Genomic DNA, 22,820 nt, shown 5'->3' on the forward strand with positions numbered 1-22,820 from the left:
CTGTGCAGACAGTACCAAAATTGATTAGGAATGCGTTCCGCCTCTAGAATATAATGAAAAGTCCGGTTTCAAAGTGTCCATCGCAACATTCCACGTCTGAAGTGGCAGTGATGTGCCTCCGTGACCTTCATATCTTCAGCACTTTTTGTTCGATATTACTTGCTGATGGTGTTGTTTTTTTTTTTTTTTTGTCCATGTCCCGTACGATGTTACTTATTGCACTTCTCATAAACACCAAAAGCGTAGGATGATAACAGAAACGTCACATCTTAAACGTGAAAATTGCGTGGTGCCGCTGGTTTCATACGCTGCTTGTCGACCTATTGTGGCATCCCGCTGTTTTTTTTTTCTTTTCACCAAGAAAGCGCGATAAAATCGTATTTCCGATAATCGCACATGCCTCAAGTCGTTCTTGTGCTTCGGTCTCGAAGGGAAACACAATTTTTTTTTTCGTTTACTTACATTACTTCGTGCTTTGAAGTGAGCTGAGCAAGCTACGCGGCAGAATGCAATGCAAGCAGAAATGAGATAAAGCACGTCTCCGAGAATGCCTCGTATATTACTGAGAGATCTTTACTGAGACTCCTACTATCATATTCTGCTAACAACACAGAGGGGGTTGCAACGCGCGATTAAGCGCCGCAAGCAACGCGACGAGTATGTTTGCTTTATTTACAATTGTGTGCATATTTATCTTCATAATGAGGTTCCAATAACGTACGCGACATTCCTCTACTTATTATAATATGTCATCGCAATCCTGCTTTCACAAAAACATAAATCGGAGTGCAACCGAAGCGCAAGGAACTGAACTCTTCGCCGAACGTGTACATTCCTAAACCGTCTGCAGCGGGCCGATAATCTCAGCGACCGCCATGTTGGACCACGGCCGGTCTAGAGGCGCGCGCTCGCTCGAGCGCGCACCTCCAGACCGGCCGTGGTTGGACGTACAGTCGCGCCACCTATAGGCCGTGAAAGTTGCGAATAGGGTCTATGTTACTGTTTTTAGACGCCCAGCTTCGATGGCGGGGGACGCCAATAATTATCACCATCAACACTTCCGTTCTATTGCGCTACAATTGCGCTTAGTCGTTAAACTCCCGGTCGGTGTGTGGTCAGCGCAACTATCTCCCCGGCAGCATGGTCAGCGCCCCATACGCGTTCGCAGACGGCAACTAAGACGTATACGTTACCTTTGGGTCGTTCCCCCGGTTGAGGCATGCAACGTCTTCCCCGGCCCAACTGTGTCTGACGCCACGCCGCCTCACTGCCGCGCGCTGGCGCGCGCCCGATTTGAAGTTCGCGCGCGCGTGCTCCGCTCAGCAGTCGGCGTCGCGCACACGCTGTAGGCGGCCGCAAGACCCGCCTTGAGATCGTGCGCCCCGACGCCCCGCCGAAGGCACGTGGCTGCGCTGCCGGCGCGCATGCCCACCCGGAAGCCGCAGCTGTGCCGCGCTCTCCACGCGCCGAGGAAAAGGACATGCCAAGGCCGCACGTGCTGCGTGCCGCTCGAATGACGCTTTGCCATTGTTACCGGGCGCTCGATAAAATGTTGGGCGCGTGGCGCGGCAAGCTGCGCTGCCATTTCTCGAACCTGTGTTTGTCTTCTTTCGGACGTCGCCTCGCGTGCCAGTGACACATGCTTGATGTATCGCATGACGGTGCTACAATGCTGCCGAACCAGCAAATCCGCGGTGCACTTTCTCAGCAGTAAAAGGACACCGAGAAATGCTGAACCGTGACGTAGTTTGAGAAGAGACACTCATTCAGCAGGTAGATGCGTATGGGAATGACCCAAAACGGCTCCCGCTGAGCTGTTTCGCATGAAGTAATGCGCAGCCGTGTCGCAACTGATTTCTTGGAACGCTGCACACACAGGCGGGAAAAAATAGACTGCTGTTTTGCGATTTCTCAGATACTTTCGAGACGTGGCCCTATATTATTTGATATATGTTCATTAAACGTACTGTACTAATTAAGCACCGCTCACAGTACGAGACAGTTATGCTATCGCGATATTTCGCAGCGTGCGACTACGATGATTCAATTGCTAAAACTCCTGGAACGTGCATGCTTAAACACAATCTGTCTTTGTTGTGTCAAACTACGTTGTATTAAGCTTTGTTGTATCGGTCTACAACTCAGACTTTGTAGTTGAAGTTAGCCGAGACGTTTATTTTTAATTTATGTCTTACTTAATGTAATTTCGTCTTCGCCACCACAGCTTATCCGCTGCTTCGAGGCCTCATTTGAAATGGGTCCATCAGAAGCGTAGCCAGAAATTTTTTTCGGGGGGGGGGGGGGGGGGTGTTCAATCATTCTTTTTTTTATGTTCGTGTGTGCGTTTGTATGTGTGCGTGTATATATACACATGCAAAATCGAAAAAATTCGGGGGGGGGGGACGTTAACCCCCCCCCTGGCCACGCCCCTGGGCTCCATCATTTTAGCGGGATTTGCCTTCCCGCCCACTTTATTTTTAATGGTGACGTGATCTACATGCTTGAGGAAATAAGTATTCTGTTCCTCTCAGTGCGAGTTGTAGTAACGCGGGCCTCAATATTCGTTTGCGTACTGACCGCAGCGGCATCGAGCGCCTGAGTTGAAGCCATCGACGATTCGCGCGGCGCCAGTGCCGCGAGTGTCCTTATTACGTCGTTGGCCTTGACCGTACCTTGGCTTGCTTACAGTTCCGCTATCTGCCGGTCAACTCGTTGCGCCTTATCGGAGCGCACGTGTTGTGCGCTTAGCGTGTGCGTCCCTGTGGTGTCATATACGATGGAGCGACCTGTTACGCTATTGAGCGTCACACTGGCGATATCTAATAACCGTGAGATTGCGTGCAACAAAAGAAAGCCGCAAAGTACTTGGAACGAGTGTTACCTTGGAAAAAAAAAAAACTAATACGTGCAGCGTGTATTGGCTGCAGTGCAGCTGCTTCGGCCCGAAAAATAAACCTCCACAAATTTCCGACAGACTCGCCTGTTAAAGCGATTCGCACGTGCGAATTTAGCGGTGCTACGTTCTTTGTATTACGAGGGTTCGAGTCCCGGCCGCATTTCGGCGGGGGCAAATTGCAAGAACGATCATGTGGCTCGTGTGCACGCTAGACAACCCCTGGTGGTAAAAATAAATCCAGAGTACCCCCGGCACGACGTTCCACATAGCCGTGTTGAGGTTTCGGCACGTAGAATTTCATTATTTAAATTTTAAATTCTGCGTCTCACTTGTGCGGTTTCACTGTTGATTGATTGTGATGATTGCTATAGCGCGAACTGAGGACTAGGACACGGAGACAGACGAGCGCTCACTGTGCAATGCGCCGCGTGTCATCTAATAGGAGTTCTTTGTCACGCTAAGCAAAAGTAGGCACGCGATTTCCAACATTGACCTGTATGTTGCGGAGGCACTTGCGCGTCTCTCTATCGTCGCAAAACGAGAAAAAAAATGGGGTTATAGTAAATAAAATACTACTAATAAAGAAAGCGTAGCTTCTTTCATCCAGTGCTGCACCCAACTGCACGGCGGCGCTCCTCGCCCGGTCTCTGAACGCGGTTTTCCCGTATCTGGGACGATGGGCGCCAGCCCCTTTACTCAGTAGGGCGACAGGTCACGCACGGCTAGCAACAGCTGTGTGACTGCACCGCTGATGGGGCGCGCAGGTGCTCTTTTGTTGGTCCCGCCAAGGCCGTCCGCAACGAGCCAGATCGTTTGGTCCTAGCGAGGCGTCGTCTCTTGGGCACGTAACTATGCAGAATCCAGTCGGGGTTGGCTGAGCGTGTGCTCCGTACGCTCAGACACGTGGTGGTAACTTGTTGAGCCTGATTTGTTCTTTTTGTTCCTCGCGTGACGTAACGATGGCGGCGCGTCGATTGATCTCGCATTAGGGCCACACCGCTTGCCCTGTCGCAAACTGTGGGCTTCCATATTATCTATTGCTGCGGTGATAACATTTATTTCAGTAAAACTTCTTTTGGGCCTAATTGGTTCATAATCCTAGTGCTTGTGTGTGTCGTTTCTTTCTTTGTGGTGCGTCTTTGGGTTTGCGCCGTAAATTTACTTCTAGGATAACATTTATGACTCCCGTTGTTTCAAATCGGTTTGCGAGTGGCACTTCCGTGCAAAAAGACAACCTTTCGTTACGAACCGAAAGTTTCCTCCCATTCTGTTTCTTTTTTTTATTATTCTTTTTTTTTTGGGGGGGGGGGGTCTACCCAACAGAAATATTACAGGCGCTAGCTGTCAGTATCGTTGAACATACATCGTTTGAAAAGTGGACTGCCCATACATATTCATGCTTGTATTTCTTCGTCTAGTTATATTTCGTATGCGCCGGTAGTAGCCGTTTCTGCATTTCACGTCTCACTACACCCAGGAAAAGGGCACCCGAACGTGGTAACAACGGAATCAGAGTGACGGATTCCTTGGCCCAGATTTTAATTTCACTGTATTTGTTTAACGTCAGTCACGCTAATTTAACTATACTTACCCGTGTCCTTTTCTCCCTGCTCCCGGGAGGCGTACCGTAATGGAGTATTCACACTGGCGTGAGGAAATGTAGATCAGAGGCGCCTTTCGGACAGGGGCGTAGCCAGGGGGCGGGGGGGGGGGGGGTTCAACCCCCCTCCCCTCCGAAAATTTTGTTTTGCTTGCGCATATGTACACGCGCACATACAAATGCACGCACGAACATACATAAAGTATGATTGAACCCCCCCCCCCCCGAAAAACATTCCTGGCTACGCCCCTGCTTTCGGACAATGTATTCTTCTGTTATTTCCATATTCCTATTTACTCCTGTGCTCTTACAGCGCTTCATCGACCATTTGGCAATCCTCTGAAGTTTGAGGCTTCCTTGCGAGAAAGCGGGACGCGTCCAACAAAGCGTTCTCAAGATTCTATCACATCCCGCCACTGAATGCTAGCTGCGCCAGCGATACCGATAGACAGGGGCGTAGCCAGAAATTTTTTTCGGGGGGGGTTCAACCATACTTTATGTATGTTCGTGCGTGCGTTTGTATGTGTGCGTGCCTATATACGCAAGCAAAATCGAAAAATTTCGGGGGGGGGTTTGAACCCCCCCAACCCCCCCCCCCCCCCTTGGCTACGCCCCTGCCGATAGAAATGCGTCACCCGACGCCGCTCGCCGTGAGTGAGTTGCAACCAAGGAGGCAACGCCACGGAAGTTCTGCAGACCCTGGCGTACTACTGCTACGCGATGGTCCGCATTTCGTCACTGCTCTCCTGTCGCCGCATGGGCACGCTGACCTGTTGCGCTGATGAAAGCGGCCTATGCGGAAGCGTAGACAGGCTTTTTCTGGCTCCATTGTGCAAGCCGTGCACCGTCGCGCATCGTTGTTACCTCACACGCACGCTTCCTTGGCCTGACGTCACATGTGTTTTACCGCGGACACGGAGAAACACAAGCGCGCGAACGTTGGCCAGTAGCCGTGCTAGTGCTTACAGCATACATGTATCAAAGTTAACAGCGTATTTCAGTTTAAATCCGCCGCTTTTTCTTTTGTTTGTTTTTCTTGCTACTTGTATAAACTTCGGGACCAGCAAGCTTCGTTGCAGATATCAGCAGCGATTTCAAGTGTTACTCATGCTTGCACTACTTCCTACAGGAATCGCTGCTTGCACGCCGTTGAAGTATTCTCTTCTATATTGGCGCTCAGTATACTAAAATCAGTCGAACATAAACCCAAAAACGAAAATTCAGATAAAATTCAGTGTTGATTCAATGATTGGCGCATGTTTTGCATTGCACGTGGACGTTTTCGCTGTACCTTGTGTGTTGGATCAAAATGACACGAAAACAAAATATTGACCACTTGTATAAAAAACGCAACACCACTACCGATTCCACGACATGATCTCTGGATGAGAAGTCATGTGGAAAAGGTAGTACTGAGGCAGCCGTCATTAACAGCCTAGCGGCATTGCCGATTTTCTGCCCTTCCAATGAGCTTTCTCAATGCTGCGATGCCGCCGCGGCGAACTGTGCGTCCCGTTAAAACGTTCAAAGCTACGATGCAGTCGCATTGTAGGGATCCTGCTTAAAATTAAGCTGATAAAATCATTGACTGGTGAGACGACTACATTCGGCCGGGCATTGCTAAGACGACAGTACAACGCTCACAGCCCCAAGCCGCTCGCGGCACGTAGCTTGAGTGGAAGAACTTAGTTTAGCATTATTACTGGACCATCGTACTGCTTATGACAACTGTACGGATATGGGGATCGAAGATGGGCCGACGTGGGCAAAAGCGTTGTGAGCGGGTTGCGGTCTCAGGATTAGCCATTAGCCTTAAAATTAGGAAGCTCCGAGCACCTACCGCCTAGCGCTCATGGTCAAGGCCACCGAGAAGCGGAGGCCAGGAGGAAGCAGGAAAAAAACGAAACAAAAAGGGGATCCCAATAGAGTTCCGTGCGCCTGCCAGCCGCAGGAATAGATCTCGGTCGCAGGCTCGTCGCGCCATCTCTCGGCCGTCGACGGCGTTACGCACTTGCGGTCGGCGGAGCGATACACGCGCTGCACTCGTACACGTGCGCTCTTCCTCTTTCTCGCACTCCTCTCTTCTTTGGGCGAGAAAGAAAGCGCACGTGTCGGGGATCGCCCATGTGACAGGTGTCCCCTCCTCGCCCCATCTCCCCGCGCACTATCTTGACGCGCTCTCCCCACCTCAGCCGCCCTGCGGGGTCACCTTTCCGCGCTATCCGCGCGAGATAGCGTCAGCGTGATAGCGTTGCCGATCGCTTCCAGGTTGCTTGACAGCGGATCGTCTAGGCAAAGGCTAAAAAACACTCGCCCACTCTTTATTATTTTCCCTGTTCATTCCTTTTCTCATGCTTCAGTGCCACGTTTTCTCTTTTGGGTACTGTTGCATAGAATGCGTGTACAAAAATCAATGAAATACCGTGAACCTTGGCAGGGGACTGGCACGAGCACACATTTTTCTTTCCTTTTCTTTTTTTTTTTTTTTTGAGATCTTCACCGCTCCAGTGTATTACACACACAAAGAATTGAATAAATAAAAGTAATAAAGCACAGCTCGGTTGTTAATAATAATATCTGGGGTTTAACGTCCCAAAACCACGATATGATTATGAGAGAGCGCCGTAGTGGAGGGCTCCGGAAATTTTGACCACCTGGGGTTCTTTAACGTGCACCTAAATCTAAGTACACAGGCCTGAAACATTTTCGCCTTCATCGAAAATGCAGCCGCCGCGGCCGGGATTCGATCCCGCGACCTACGGGTCAGCAGTCGAACGCCATAACCACTAGACCACCGTGACGGGGCCAGCTCGGTTGTTGCCTCTGGATCAAGGGCTGGATGGCATCATGCCGTTTAATTACATACTTTGGTGTGTGTGTGTGTGTGTGTGTGTGTGTGTGTGTAAAATGGCAATTTTGTTCATTCCTACCGATCTGAGGAATGTTACAAGAACGCTAAAATCCCAGGGGTCCTCTTTCTGATCATTTAACGTCTCTCAACTTGTGCGTACAGTATTCGATATTTAGCTATTTCAGTGAGATGCCGGCGCTCCTTCTTTGCAGCTCTTTCCGCTCACTGGTTGCACGCATACTGACTCTGTTAACTTGTGGGCGTCGGATAGGAATACATTGCGTAGTGCTTGTCTCTTCAGCATCAATGGGAAATCGGAATGAGGAGTGCGTCGTGCACGATGTGCGTCGTGTCTGACAAGGCAGTCACTCGGTATTTTCTCCAACTTAACAAGGTGTGGGTTCGAGCTAGTTGGTACTGCATGATCGACTACTCCTTGCGCAAAATTTCTCGGACAAAAGACGAAACAGACACGGACAGGCGTAATCCGTGTCTGTTTCGTCCTTTGTCCAAGAAATTTTGCGCAAGAAATAGTTGATTGCTCCAACTGGCGATGAAGACCTGGGAACAAATTTGGCCAACGTTTCCATCTGTCATTTCTTTCTCTCAGACAGAGGCGGAATAAAAGTTTCCGAACACGTGTACTCTCATGCATTTCGCCTTTGCTTAGTCCCAACTGTGCATCCGCACACACTTGCTCGCAGATTTATCACCACGTAGCATACATGCAAACAATGAACAAACACCTTGTCACGACCGACGGTTGCTTCTAAATGTTGTTTATTCCTGCGTGACGATTAATTCCGGAAGCAAGTATTCCTACTGCGATCTTAGCACTACTCTAGAAATAGTCCTTTTCAAAAGAAATGTTATGTCTTTATTGAATGGAGTCGAAGACTGGAGAACCTGCTGGAAGGATCGATCGCACGCTACGTTCCTTATGCTTACAAACAATCATTTGCTTCTAATCTTTTTCTATTGCTTTTGTGATTGACAGGGAGTGGTAAAACAAGGATTATCACCGAGCCGTTGTTTCGACAGTTGCTGCCTATTCCTCATGACAAAATACCGACTGCCTCATTATTCATATACTTGTTCTACCGTTGTTAATGGTTTTAAGTCTTCGGCTTAGCAATTTTCTTGTTCTGGATTTCTGTGGCTGCCTTACCAACGTGTAACACGTTACATCGATACTTCACCAACCACAGTTGACATGCGAGCGTCACGCTCGCATATTTACAGCGGTTTGATTGTAAAAGTCTACACTTTGGCGGCTTCCGCCGCCAGAGTTTCGTAAGCGCGAGCGATACGCATTGCCCGCGCTGTGCCTCAGTGGTCGTTTGCTGCTAAGCATGCGGACTCGACTATCTGGCGGCAGGAGCCGCATTACAATGAATGTAGAATGCAAAAACCCTGGTGTGCTTAGAAATATGTGCTCGTTAAATAATGCCAGAGAATCGAATTTAACCGGGATCCCGGCACTGCGGTGTCATACTCGATGTGTTGCTTTGGGACGGTCGAAATCCGATACTTAGTGTTATCCTAAGATCCCGTTGACTGGTTGGTTTGTGGGGTTTAACCTCCCAAAGCGACTCAGGCTATCAGAGGCGCCGTAGTGGAGGGCTCCGGATGGTTCCGACCTCCTGGGCCGAAACTATCTGGCGCCCTACACTACAGCTTCTGTACATATCTGCGCGCCTTTCTTTCTATTCACTATGAATGGATATTTCTTCATTTCTGACGCCTTCAGCGTAAATTTTGTACGCTCTGGTGCCGCTGTGTTCTGGCGCCTGTAGGCGCACAGTGCCTGCAAGCATGTTGCTCCCGAGGCAAATTTGTTTCTGGCTGGGGGAAGGACGCGCAGCTACCGTCACGCTGCTAACCTGTCACAGAACTTATTACGACAGCACCCTGAATAACCAGAGTGTGCTCTGACGTGCGCTTACATGCCCTTCATGTGTCCTTCAAAGAGCATATGCTTATGAACTGAAAAGCGATATCAACTTTCATACTGAATGTCTGCGCAGTAGACCTTGGTCAACTATTTAAGAATGCCTTCTCGTTCTTCTGGTTCTCGCAGTTCGTGACGAACGTGTTTTGGAGTCGCTGCTGCGCACGACGAGGTGACGGTCCCGTTGTGGTGGCAGGAGCCGCGTCCACGCGGCGCCCCGCTCAGCATTCCCTGTGGATTACACCAAGACGGAAGAGGACAACGTTGCTTCACAGCGGATAGTGTGCGCGGATGCAAGTGTGCGTGTGTTTTGTGCCATGGTGTGTGAAGCGCGGCCATGTGATTGAGCGTGACCTGCGTGACGCGGAGGCGGCTGCTGCCTGTGACCGCCCCGTCGTGTTTGTGCTTCCCTGCAGTACCCTATTCCAAGAGGATAGTGAAGTACCCTGTTCCAAGAGGATCATGAAGTGTGATGTGTGATCAGTGGTGCACCTTTGCAATCTTCACACCTTTCGGATACATAAATAAGCTGGCGTCGCACCTTCTGGCGCGAGGTCAGCTGTAAATAGGTGCTCTGGTAAGTTCAGGAGGCATAATGTACGGGAAAACTAAATGTGGGTGCGCGCGGACGTAACCGGAAGAGCACGAGCCTGTGCTGCGGAGAGCAGTGCTTTCGGTGGCCGTCGTTCTTCAACGGTCGCTGTTGCGGTCGCCGCACCTTCACACTTGGCCCACACTTATACCCATGCCAACAAATACATTTGGCGGTGTAGTAAGAAAAAGGTAAGATAGCCGTCGAAAGGCGTAATGGCAGTGCAATAACCCTTATATTTGACACGTAGCGACATCTCGTCGCGCGTTCAGCAACGTATATTCCGGATCTTGTTTGTTGCTCAGCGTCCAGTTCCATGCTCTTGGAGGCAATCCGCTGTCTGTTCGTTTCTGGCTTTGACCACGGCTCGTCACAGCTGTCGTATTCGTCCGACCTTTGGTTACTTCATTCGAACCGCGGCTGCGCGCGGTAAGGCGAAGCGATCGCACGGCGACCGTTTGGCTTTGCCGTTCGCTCATCTGCAGCTTCTCTGCTTCTGTAATACTCGGCACTTATTCATGTGTATGCATTTTTTTTTTAACCGTTGTTGAACGAAATGTTTGGCGTGCGCTCTCAGTATACAGATCATGCGGTGTGCTATTCTTGGCGGAGTGTGCTCCTAGCGTTAATTTCATTTTAAAAATAAAAAGAGAGAAAGAACTGCGGGAAGTTTGCACTAAGTCGCGCAAAGCTTGGCACGGTGAAGCTGGTCGTTCCTCAAGTCTTCTGGCTAACGCCGGTTACTTTCTTTCTATCTTGTTTTCTCTCTCGTTAGGTATTTCTCTCTTTTTCTTTGATTCTCTGCTTTTCTGTGGTTACTTTCTGTCTTTCTATCTCTCTTTCGTTCTTTCTCTCTTTCTTTGATTCTCTTGTACGTCTTTCTCTCCTTCAAAGAGAGAAAGAAAGAGTCTGTTTTTCTTCCCTTTCTTTCTGTCGATTTCGCTCTTTATCTATCTTTTTATGCTATATGTTTCTTTATTTCTTTGATTCTCTGTCTTTCTCCCTTTCTCCCTTTCTCTTTCCTTCTTTCTATCTATTAGTTCATTTGCCTTCTTAATTTTTAGTGGACCAGCAGTGAGTAGTGGGATTTGCCCAATTTCTGTGGCACATAACCGTTCACGATGACGATAGTTCTTTGTGGTCATCCCGTTTACCTCGAGCTTTAACAGCTTCGATGTTTAAAAAGTCGATTGGGCAAGTTGGAAAAGACGTTCAAGCACTCAAGAAATTGCGAGGCGCTCGATGTCAGCTGTCAGTGGGGTTGTGTCGGCTCTTAGCAGTGCGTCACTGCTTGGCGTCAAAAAACACCAGCGAGAAAATGTATGGATGCCGTTTTCCGCTGTCGGGCTTTGTGAGCATTACTGAGACGGGGGAGAGAAAACTGGAATGAGGGGGTATAGGCGAAAGCCGCGACTCGGACCTGCCTGCGTGATTTGCTATTAATAGAACAGTTGCGCACGGCGACCTAAAGTACGGCATGCATGTTTGTGTGCGTACAGAAAGACTGGGGCGATGCATTGAAAGACGCTTCTCTCAGTTACAACAGGCCGCCTGTAATGACAGCTGCCATTTTGTAAAGAATGTTTCCCGACTTGACTTCTGACATATTGCTCGCGAAAAGAAAACGAAGAAAAGGAAAGCGCATCTGTGGAGGAGACGGATAACGTAAACAAAATGTAACAATAGGACGGCCGGCGCGAGCGGATCAGGTTAAATACATTTGCGTTATGTGCATGCTTGTGCGTACTGTTATTACAGTATGCACAGGAATGTGCAACGCCTGGGTGTGCTGTAACGACGGGTGCGTGGGGAACGTTGATCTGCTCGGCCACCCGACGCTTGGCTGGCGCTTTTTTCAGCAGTGGGCCGGCGGCGAGCGCGCTCTCACTTCGCGTTGTTGTTCGTATCTGTAAAGCGCGCGCATATGGTTTTTTTTTTTTTTTCCTATGTGTATCAGCGTGAATTATAGGACGATGAACTGATGTGCCCCCAATTATTCTCTTCTTGTTTCGTGAAACCCCTGCTTTCGATACATGATTGCGCACGAACGCCTCACCTAGAATATATCAGACGACGAGCAGTGACATTGTAGTTTTATGCGTGAGTTAACAAAAATTCTGGAGTTTTGCGTCGTGCCAAAGCATCGATGTGAATACCAAGTTTCCTTCATATTTGGGGGCCCCAAGGTTAATTTTGACCTCCTTCGGTGCCTTCACGAGCACGGGCGCGTTACTTTTATTATTATTATTATTATTATTATTATTATTATTATTATTATTATTATTATTATTATTATTATTATTATGTGGGGAGGTGCCCCCGCCCCCTTCGCACCGTTTTTATCGCCCTACTCCTTAGCACGAGATTGAGTAGCAAGCATACAGCATATCTTTACGTTGTACGTCCGATGAACTGTCGTCTCGCCTGTGCGAACAGGACAAATGACCTTGAAATTTCAACCTTTTGTTTTACTTGCCTCTAATAAGTATAATAAACAGCCTTTCCTCAAAAGTGTTCCCCCTCTATTGAACATCCCCGAGAGAGGCTATTTGTATTAAAAATATTGATAATAAAGAGGCGAGCAAATGCGTGCACCTGCTGTCTTTTCCTCGCACAGTATAAGGCTAAACGTTACTACAAGACGCATTCAGTGCTACCTTTCCTGAGGAATAATTAATAAATGTGGTGCTTCCGTTGCGCTGTAATCCGCAGTATACCGCCACACGTGCCATTTAATGCTGCATTGCCCGATTCACCTTGAGATCGCACCACATTTGAAAGGTCTTCCATCGAGCGGCCCCGTCCACCTTGGCCGGCTCTCAGGGCCGCTATTTTGTGGCCATGCATTTTCCGATGCTAATGCCTTTTCGCGCTTGACCGTAGTGGTCAGGGCGCCGGCCCGAGCACGTTATCGACTGGATCAGGCGACCGTGAGCGGTGGATGATAAGACCAGAATCGAGCATAACGCATCGCTGCAAAATGTCGTATGTACTGGCTGCCGCGAACCTATAATGCTCCAATTTGTTTTTAAAAAAAGTGCGTCGTTGTAATTTTTTTTTTCGTTTCAACATTTGTCAATGTAAACCGAAAGGAAACGTCTTTCTCATTAAGAAGACAAAGTTGTTTGCATCTTTTTTTTTTTATGTCCTTTTTCTCTGAAACAGAGCGGGATCGATATTTTCAGCGATGTTTTCGGGATTTTATCGAACAAGATCCAGAATGCTTTCATTTTCTGCTGTCGGTGAGATAAAAACTTCCGCTCGTGGACACTGTAAGCCCCGTCTCTCTCTATCGGCGCCCAGCTTCGAAGTTTCTATTGTCCTGAGGACCTTTAGCGCTTCCGCTAGCTGCCATTTCTTACGATCACCACGCTCTCTACTTTGCCGGTATACGAACGCTGCAGTCTTTATTAAAACTTTTGAAGGCTCACTGCGCGTGTGAGAAAGTAAACAAGTCTCACTTCGTTCGTCCTCTTACCGATGCGGCTACACCCCCACCCCCCCTTGCTTCCCTAATTTCTCTCTGCCTGCTTTCTAGTATATCAGTTATGATATACTATAGGCCATAAAACGCACTGAGGAAGCACACGCGCTCAATTATATATAGCGCTGACGTATCGCGTTGCGATAGTCGACGAATTCCATAGACATCCGGCGCGAGTTAAAAATGACCGTTTTTCACTGTATACTGCACAACCGCATTTTCTGGCCGCGTGAATACACCGGAGCAAAAAAGTAAAAGACAGACGCGATAGACACGTCACTGCGCGCTTGGCTCGTGAACGTGAAAGCGTAGCGCTATATAGGCCGATACCTGCAGCCCTCGCGCTTACTGCTTATCCTGTACTCGCATTGCTTGTTTCGAGAGAGAAAACACAGTGGGACGACGGAAAAATACTGTGAAGCAACAATTGTTAGCTTACACAGATGTTAGCTTACAATAGATTGTTTCAAGCCTAGCACGGACGTTTTCGGTTATGCACACGCGCGCGCAGTCACAGTTGGACATTCATGTTCTTACCACGGGCACTTACACAAACAGCTATCTGAGAAATAATTGATCGGCGCGTTTTGGCCATTGCTTCCATTGAAGAACAATTTAACGTGCGCGCACGCATACATGCGCAGAGACAGAAAAAAAATAAAACATAAAAATGCGTATGGAGAGAGACCGAGATTATGTAGAGCCGTTCTGTTTCGATGCTATGTTTCTCTCTTTTCTCTCTTTCTTTCTCTCTCTCTCTCTCTCTCTATCGTTTATATTACCGGGATCGGTCAGTTCTTCGTTCTAATGTAAGTAACAATTAGACAGTGCGCCTGCGTACATTTCTTGTGCAGACGTGTACTGTGTGGGCTATGTCAGGCACTTTCCCGCCTTTTTTTTTTTTTCGTATCTTCTTTGTAATAGTAGCCTGGATGTAATGAAATGCGTATAACTAGACAGCCAATGCGAGGAGGGTCGAGGTCAGCATTATGGTCGTGCGGTAGGCAACCCCGCACTGGTGGTTACAGAGACTTGCACTACCGTGATCGAAGGAGCTCAGCAGTTACGAAGTCCGCCGCGGTGGTACAGGGTGCTTGGCTGCTAAACCGAACGGCGCGGGCTGAACACGGGCCGCGGTGGTCGCATTTCGATGGCGGCGAAATGCTAGAGGTACGTGCACTGTGCGATGTCAGTGCACGTTAAAGAACCGCAGGTGGCCAAATCATAAGCCTTCTGCTGCGGCGTCTCTCATAGCCTGAGTCGCTTGGGGACGTTAAAACCATAAAGCAACCATCAGTGCGAAAAGAAAGAAAGAAAGAAAGAAAGAAAGAAAGAAAGAAAGAAAGAAAGAAAGAAAGAAAGAAAGAAAGAAAGAAAGAAAGAAAGTTACTCGTGCGCGCACGTTCGTCATGACATTTGAAAATTAAAAAAATCGTTTCCAAGTGCACACAATGTTCGTGCCTTTCCCGGATTCCTGATATCAAAAGCTCGTTTCAGCAGGAAATATGTTTCCTGCTTAAAGGGCCTCTAAAAAGCCTTTGAAAATGCAAACAACGAGCGCGTTATTCTCTCCTGCAGCGTTTCTCGTGTTTCTGGCGCACTTCGTGACGCAAGAACAGTGATTCACGTGACGTTATTACGGTACATACTCTCGATGGTCCATATACGTGAAATATCAGTTATGAATTGTCTCCTACACTGCTTTGCCATGCAGCCGCGCACCCGTTCACTCTTAAAAAAAAGTTCGTAAAAAGGTAGTAACTGGAAGGAAAATGTTAGTAACAGCCACTGTTACTAACTCTCTGAGACAGTTACTAACCATTTACAAACTCGAAAGCAACAGGCGTGTTGTTACTACCCAAACAGCCAAGTTACTAACTCGAGTTAGTAACAAAAAGCTACTTTGCTTATAACCCTTCACAGTGCTGCAAAAACATGCATTCACTCACTGAGTGAAAGTTTTTAATATATTTTAATATATTTTCTCAAACCCTTCTCGTATTCACTTTTTTTGATCATGGCTTGAAGACATATAATTTGTACGGCCAACATTTTTAGAGGAATTGATATTTGAGTCTGATTGCATGTCGCCCGAAATTTTATGCTGTCGTGCACTCTTAAAAAAAAGTTAGGGAAAAGCTTGTAACCACGAGCAAATAGTAACAACTGCTGTTCCTAGCTTTCTTGGACCATTACTAACGTTTTGCTACCTTTTTACTACCTACGTTAGCAGGCACTTAAAAGTTGCAACGGTTACTACCTCTTGCGTACCGTTACTAACTTTTTGCGATGCACCTGTTAAATGAACTTGTTAAACGAATCATAGAAGTTATTATTACGAGCTCTTTACAACCTATTCACTAGCACGGGGATCCATGCAAGATCATTGAGACGATATTAGTAAGCTGAGTACCCCGTGTTTGGGTCTTGTATATTAGGCAATGTTGAGGTGATATTACCCAAAATATACATAACATATTGATTGTCTTAATATACTTGATTAAAAGTCCTACGCTACGTTACCTCGTGCACCTAATAAAATTGTACGCTATATAAATATAGTTGCGTAACTTTAACTATTTCTCCTAAAGCCTAGCTGCTCACCGGCACCAGCTGCGTACCCCAGAGCTAGGGCTATATATACTCCTGGAACCGCTTATGAATTATACGTGCCGTGTAGCCTTGTCGTTGTGTATGTGTGCTGTTCTGATTCATGACGTACTGTGCATAATTACCTAATGATATACTGCAATGTTGATGCTCGCGAATTTGACCGTTATAAAAACAAGGGACTCGTGATGCGAAATGATCACGGTTACTAATTTTTTTTGGTAGTAACCGTTACTACCTATTTTGCTAGGTAGCAACGAGAAGGGTAGTAACAGCTACAAGTGCGTTTGTAACGGCGAGGGTAGTAACGGTTACTAACCTCCCTGTTACTAACCGCACTTACTAACAGGGTAGTAACATATGTGACAAGTAGTTAGTAAACCGAAGTTAGTAAGTACTACAACCTTTTTTTTAAGAGTGTTCTTCTTTGTCGTGCATGACTATCGTGCGCGATCGACTGTTCTCGCTTTATTTTGTGTGTTTTCGACTGCGCAAGCGGAGATAACAGCGTGTGTAACCGACAAGCGCGAAATCCCGATAGGCTCCGCGCTTCGTACTGGCATTGTGCACCCGCCTTTTAAGAAATAAGTGGCGAGGAGGAGATGTCGCCCGTAGGAAGGGCAGTGAAGGCGAAGCTCCCTCGTCTTGTAACTCTAAAGGAATGGTTAGGAGCCCTTCTGCTGAATGACTGAACCGACTCATTCATGCGAATTTGCCTTTTAAAGGTTAAGAATTCCTGCGCGTGCACTGAATGTGAGCGTCTCCGACTTGATAAATATCAGTGGCTGAGCGAGCGATGACAGTCTATCTGCACCTCAACAGCCCGGCGTAACGTGACCCTATAGTAGAAACGTCACGTGTGACGTTTTTATTAGAGCGGCACGTCGCTGTCGAGACTGATTCTGGCAGTAGTGATGCTGGCAAAATAGTGAGAGCCACGAAGCGGCACGGCGTAGGTTACTGGCCCCCCAGCCACACGAGCCAGCCACTTGCACTGTCAAAACAGCGACACTTATGCAACGCCAGGCAGAACGTTGCCTTTTCATTGCAGTTGTACGGCGGTAATACGACGTCACCCGTGACGTTTCTGCTCAGGTCACGTGACCACGAGTTGAGGCGCAATGGGCGCAAGTATACACTCCCGAGAGAGAGCCCCCCCCCCCTTTTTTCGTCGCCAAAATTTCTTATCTGTATTGTAATTCTTTCTGATTGATGCAAGAATAAATTATGAGCCGGCGCCCAATTTATACCTTATTAATCGTACGTAGGCCCACCGCCAATGTGTAGGGTATCGCTTTACAAAGGCACCTCTAGGGGGGAAAAAAAATCAGGAGAGAGGAAAGGCAGGGATGGTAACCAGTTCAGAATAAACGGTATGCTACCCTGCACAGGGGAAGGGATGGGGGAGTTTGTGTGAAATAGGTATCACTGGTGGCCGTACAATCACGGTGCCTCCAGCAGTCGACGTTGACTTCAGATAATGTGATAAAAGTTCTAAGAAGCCTCTTGACGACACACCTGATGCATCCTTAAAGTCAATCCACCCAAAGCTTTTGATACTGTCACTAATACATGTCCGCACTTGATCATGAGACAGCGAATCGACGGCACGCATAACAGTGACAGACATTTATTTTCAATGCTCTGCTGTCGTGCATGACCGCAACGAACTTACCACAAGAGCAGAATTATGCTCTCAACTAATTCCTAAACCTCAAAAAAGTATTCCTGCTCATTAAATTCCTTTTTTTTAATCTAATTTAGTTTACCAGTTTTCGGCATTACCAGCTTCGGCGCACGCGCGCACACACACACACACACACACACACACACACGCACGCACGCGCGCACACACACACACACACACACACACACACACACACACACACACACACACACACACACAATAATGACGAAGCATTATTTTATGGCACTTGCATGATACCGCACCTACCAATTGTTGCAGCTCAAGGAGGGGGTGAATTGCAAAACCGCTCGTGTACTCTCAGGTTTAGGAGTACGTTAAGGGACCCACCCCGGCCGATCAAGATTAATCCGATGTTCCGCGCTCTACGGCGTGCCTCGTAAGCATTTGGTGGTTTATCGTATGATTTAACTCAACGTGACATGTGCATGATCGCCCGACGCTTCGATTAAATGGCATTGTACTTCGTCTATACCGAGCCGTACATGCATGTCGATACTGTTCACGCGCGCAGCAGTTTTTCTAACAAAACAACCACTGATAGTGCTCTCGGCTGCGCTCCTTTGTGCTGCTTAAAAATTGCACACATAAGGCTCGCGTGAAGGCGTGAGAGCTCACTCAACTTCATTTGCACACTGTTAGTTTTGGCGCCATTTCAGCGTCTTAGAATATCTTAGAATGTCAGCCAGACACATGCCTTTCAAAGATGTTTACATTTACTAAATGTGCCAAGTGTCGCAAATCGCGTCAAGGATCCGTCGCGTAGAGATTTCTGCAAGCACTGTATTCGAAATCGGGTGACGCAGTACTGCAACGCGGGCACTGCGGCATTGCATGCTGTAATATATGCGATAGGTGGTCGTCCCGGACGGGCCAGGACTGCTGGAAAAGCTGCGGATATACGCCAATGGTTCGGGCAGTCCAGGACCTCAAATCATGCCCTCTCCTGGTATACCAAGCTCGTAATGCGCTTCCTTGTGCCACGCGCCTTGTAGATAATCGCCTGCCGCGCAGCTCGCCGTCCGCGATACGCAACAAGGTCACGCTGTATAAATTTCGTCATGGTGTGAGCGTTCTCCCGCAACGTTTCCTCTTGCGCAACCGGCAAGGACTCGCGCGATAAAAGACTCGCGAACCCCTTCGTCACATTGTACAGCTGGGCATGGCCGACTCAGCCGAGACACAAGCTGTACGCGATCGGGAAATTTGGGCGCGAACAGTTGTTCTATTGCAGCTATAAAAGTTCATTGGCATTTGTCTATTCTTCTTTCCGGCTAATCTCGCAAGGATAATTGATGAACGCTCACAGCTGCTTGCCGATGATCCTGAAAATCTGTATATTCTGCCTTTTGTGTTGACTGCTGCCGCCGCGCCCTTTTTAAATGGACATATTATCTGTGTCACTACTGCAACGCGACTGGCAGCGCTATTGCTTCCTGTGCGAACATACGTGAAAAATAATGGCTTTGGCTGCGTTCATGTGAACTGCACGCCGCATTAGACGAGCATTATTATTATTATTATTATTATTATTATTATTATTATTATTATTATTATTATTATTATTACAATCGAATCAATTACTGTAGTAACCGTACTTCACACTTTTGCTGTGATTTTCGTGCTAAAATGATTTTGGAAATGGGAAGTACACTAGAAATTGCATTAGTAAGTAAAATTGTATTAATAATTAATATAAATTGTATTATTTCTAATAATATATTAATAGCAGTCTACATCAAGAACGTAGCAGATTATCATGCCCGAAGCGCCGGCTCCTCGTAGCGTATACAGAGCGACGACATGTGTTCGCGCGCATATACCACTTATAACGTGATATAACCTAACCGTATCGCAGCATCGACTGTGCTATTGGCTCGCCTGACCTCTTGATAAAAAGTTCTGCCGGATGGATTTCAGGCAGCTTTCGCCTTCGCTCCTTCCTTCCTTTCACGCTTCGTGTAAAAAATAAGACAAATAACGTAGCTCATAACGTAGCAGTAACTCCCCTACAGCCGAGGACGTAAGTGATGGCACTTCAAATCTGAAACGCCCTTCTCGTAACGTATACAGCAGCAGCTAGGTGGCCGGACTCGCGCATCGCTAGGTATTCTGACGCCAGAATTGCGCAAGACCGATGACCTTTTTTATTTTGAATTAGTTTTGTTAATTTAGATTATAATTATCCCAATGAACCTATGGCGCAATGCATGCTTCGCATCAATCGTAGTGTACTAAACTTTATCTAAGTGAAGTTCGCCGCTAGTCATAACTTTTGCCTCGGGACCACGAAGAACTCTAGAGAGAAGGTGTATATCGTAGATGCAAAATCAATCAATGGAACAAAAATTACGTCAGGAGGCCATTGTCCACGGCTGTGTGACATCGGATGTGTTAGATCGGATCGAATGTGTTAACACGGCTGTGTTAGATCTCCGCGCGGCTGCGGAGGTGCGGCGAATACAAACAAACGTTGGGCGAGCCAGGATGGTTGGTGGCTTCGTGCGCGAAGTGCTGGAGATGACGACGTCATCTCACTGCTTCGGATACTTGTTGAAGCGACAGGCAACGCGAACCGTTCGCTCACCTCGCGGTGTGCGCTGTTCGTCACCCCGCCGTCGTTAACGCAGATCTATAGCTGTCATTGAATGCCACTGACTGTGACGACCCCAGGAACGTCGCTAAACGCAGCAGATATATATAGCTGTTCATATTTGCTTGGGCGCGCGACACCACGCTCGATAATTTAATTAGCTGGCGAATATTTACTGCAATATACGTGTAGCCGACAAAACTAGCAATTCGCGTGTTTGTTGTCTGACACATTGCTGCCATTATTCATGCTCCCCTTTCTGGCGAAACTGCCGCATTTGTTTTTATAATGACGCTGCATTTTGCGACAGCATCGCACGCTCAGTCCGATGTCTAGAACGCACGCGTAAACATTTCCCGCTCATGACGCTTGAATGAGCATGGCTGTTAAGTATACTTGACATTTGAATGCTGATATGAACGAGGCCGAGCAAACCACACGAATATATATATATAAGTATATATGTTGACGCACGCATACTATTTGTCTGTTAGGTCAAGTGTCCAGTCGCGTACACCCAGTGCATGATGGTGCTGCATATTGTCGTCCTGCTAGTCTATTCGGGCAATCCTGTCTAAATGGGGGAACGACGACGAAGTGTGCATCTTGCACAGCGTTTTGTTTACCGGGTGACAGTTTTTGGTGATTTTTCATGTTCCTCGCGTAGCCATCGGTATTTTATTTGGCTACACTGGAAGTAGACTGGCCTTCACACCCTCCAGGCATGCCTCCGCCGTCGGCGGGCCCCTCGAGGAAACGGAACAGCGAACTCAGCGATGCCGACAGTGAGTCCACCGAACTGTATTCGGCAAACAGTGACGATTCCGACGATGAATTCACGCCTGTTTACAGTCGTAAACCAAAACGACGATCTATGGGTGCTTCACCAGCTTCAATCGCATCTACTGTGAAGCCGAAGCAGGCTTCAATGAACTACACCGTCTTATTTGTGCCTGTTTCGCCATCGGACAATCTGAGACACTTGAATCGGCAGACCATCTCGAGGAAACTCGAGTCTCTGGCTCCAAACGAAATCAAGGATGTTCGAGTCAACCCCCGCAAGAATGTCTTGGCTATCGACGTTATACACCAGGCATCTCTGCTTGCTCTGACCAGGGTCACAGACTTCGACGGTATCAAGGTTCGAGCTCACCTTCCACTTAACAAGGACATGGTGGTAGGTGTAATATACGATGTCGACATCTCCATTCCTTGTGGCGACCTTGCAATGCTCATCAAAGAAGTTAGTGACCATAGCAACATCGTCCAAGTCTCACGTCTGGGCAACTCGCGTTGCGTAAAGATTGTCTTCAAAGGTGACATATTGCCATCCCACGTGAAGGTGGGACATTTTCGTCATGTGGTCCGTCCGTTTACACCACGACCACTCCAGTGCCGTAAATGTCAAAAAATGGGCCATGTCAGCGGAGTTTGCAGGAACGTGGCGATTTGCCCCCGCTGTGCAGAGCCACACAATGCGGAATCCTGCCGAGCAACTGCCCTGAAGTGTACCAACTGCCATGGATCACACGAAGCCTCATCAAGGGACTGTCCATTAGTGAAAAAAGAATGGAGTGTCATGAAACAGATGGTGCGGGACGGCTCGACGCACAAAGAGGCTGCTGACGTGGTGAGAAATAGACAACGACGCTCGCGTCGGCGACGAAGGTCTAAAACTACTGCTACCCAATATGGACGGACAACGCGATCTCCTACTCCGACAGATCGTCAGACTTCTCTTAAGCGACAGCTACCACCACTGCCGCCACCACCACCGCCCAATGCATCACAATTGGAGAGCCGGAAAGACGCAGAAGCTTTGAAAGCGGCGGCGGATGTCGCGTGGCCCTCACTGCCACCACTGAGCACTCATAAAGAGCCGATGCAGAATGCCCCACGGTCTGCTTCATCGTCCACAGATGACTGCCACGACAAGAACCTACAAGTACTCGCTGTGTTGAGGTCTCTCATGACCACGATGCGCACTCTCCTCAACGGAATGACAACTCCGTCAGCTCAATGCGCTCTGCAAGTTCTCGATTCCTTGGAGCCAGTCCTTGCAAGCCTTTTTTAACATCTCGCGGAGGAACTGATGTTAAATATTTCTCCGTTGTGACTGTCTGTGTGTATGCGGTGAACACTGACGTGTGTGCGCGTATTACTTGTTCCCTCTTTCCTCCTCGCTATCTCTTCTTTTTTTCTCCCCTTCCCCCTCCCCCCGTGTAGGGTAGCAAACCGGGTACAACCTGGTTAACCTCCCTGCCTTTCCTTCGCTTTTATCTCTCTCTCTCTGTCTAAATGGGTAATTGGCCACGTACCCAGCTGCCGATGGCGGTTAGATCGAGTAACAGCAATGTATCATAAGAATGCTAAGTAAAACAAGAGAGCAGATTAACGAATACTCGTATATAAAAAAAATAAATAAAAGAACAGGGCTGTTAACCGGACTGTTGTCCGATTGGCTACCATGCACGGGGTAATGAAGATGATGTATTCGAAACGGGAAATAAAGAAGAAGCTAACTATGGAAATAATAAC

At 47.8% G+C, this 22,820-nt stretch overlaps 1 protein-coding gene across 3 annotated transcripts in view; it reads left to right on the forward strand.

Moving 5' to 3' along the window:
- Window positions 1–22,461, forward strand: part of LOC119374771 (uncharacterized) — an 89,260-nt gene extending 66,799 nt beyond the window's left edge. For all 3 annotated transcript variants that reach the window (XM_049420309.1, XM_049420311.1, XM_049420307.1), the window contains one exon: window positions 9,428–22,461. In XM_049420309.1, the coding sequence (XP_049276266.1) occupies window positions 21,007–22,356 (1,350 nt within the window). In that variant the 5' untranslated portion in view covers window positions 9,428–21,006 and the 3' untranslated portion in view covers window positions 22,357–22,461. The remainder of the gene's footprint in view (window positions 1–9,427) is intronic.
- The last annotated feature ends 359 nt before the right edge of the window (window positions 22,462–22,820 follow it).

The sequence above is a fragment of the Rhipicephalus sanguineus genome, chromosome 1 (assembly GCF_013339695.2).
Source record: "Rhipicephalus sanguineus isolate Rsan-2018 chromosome 1, BIME_Rsan_1.4, whole genome shotgun sequence".
NCBI classification, from domain to species: Eukaryota; Metazoa; Arthropoda; class Arachnida; order Ixodida; family Ixodidae; genus Rhipicephalus; species Rhipicephalus sanguineus.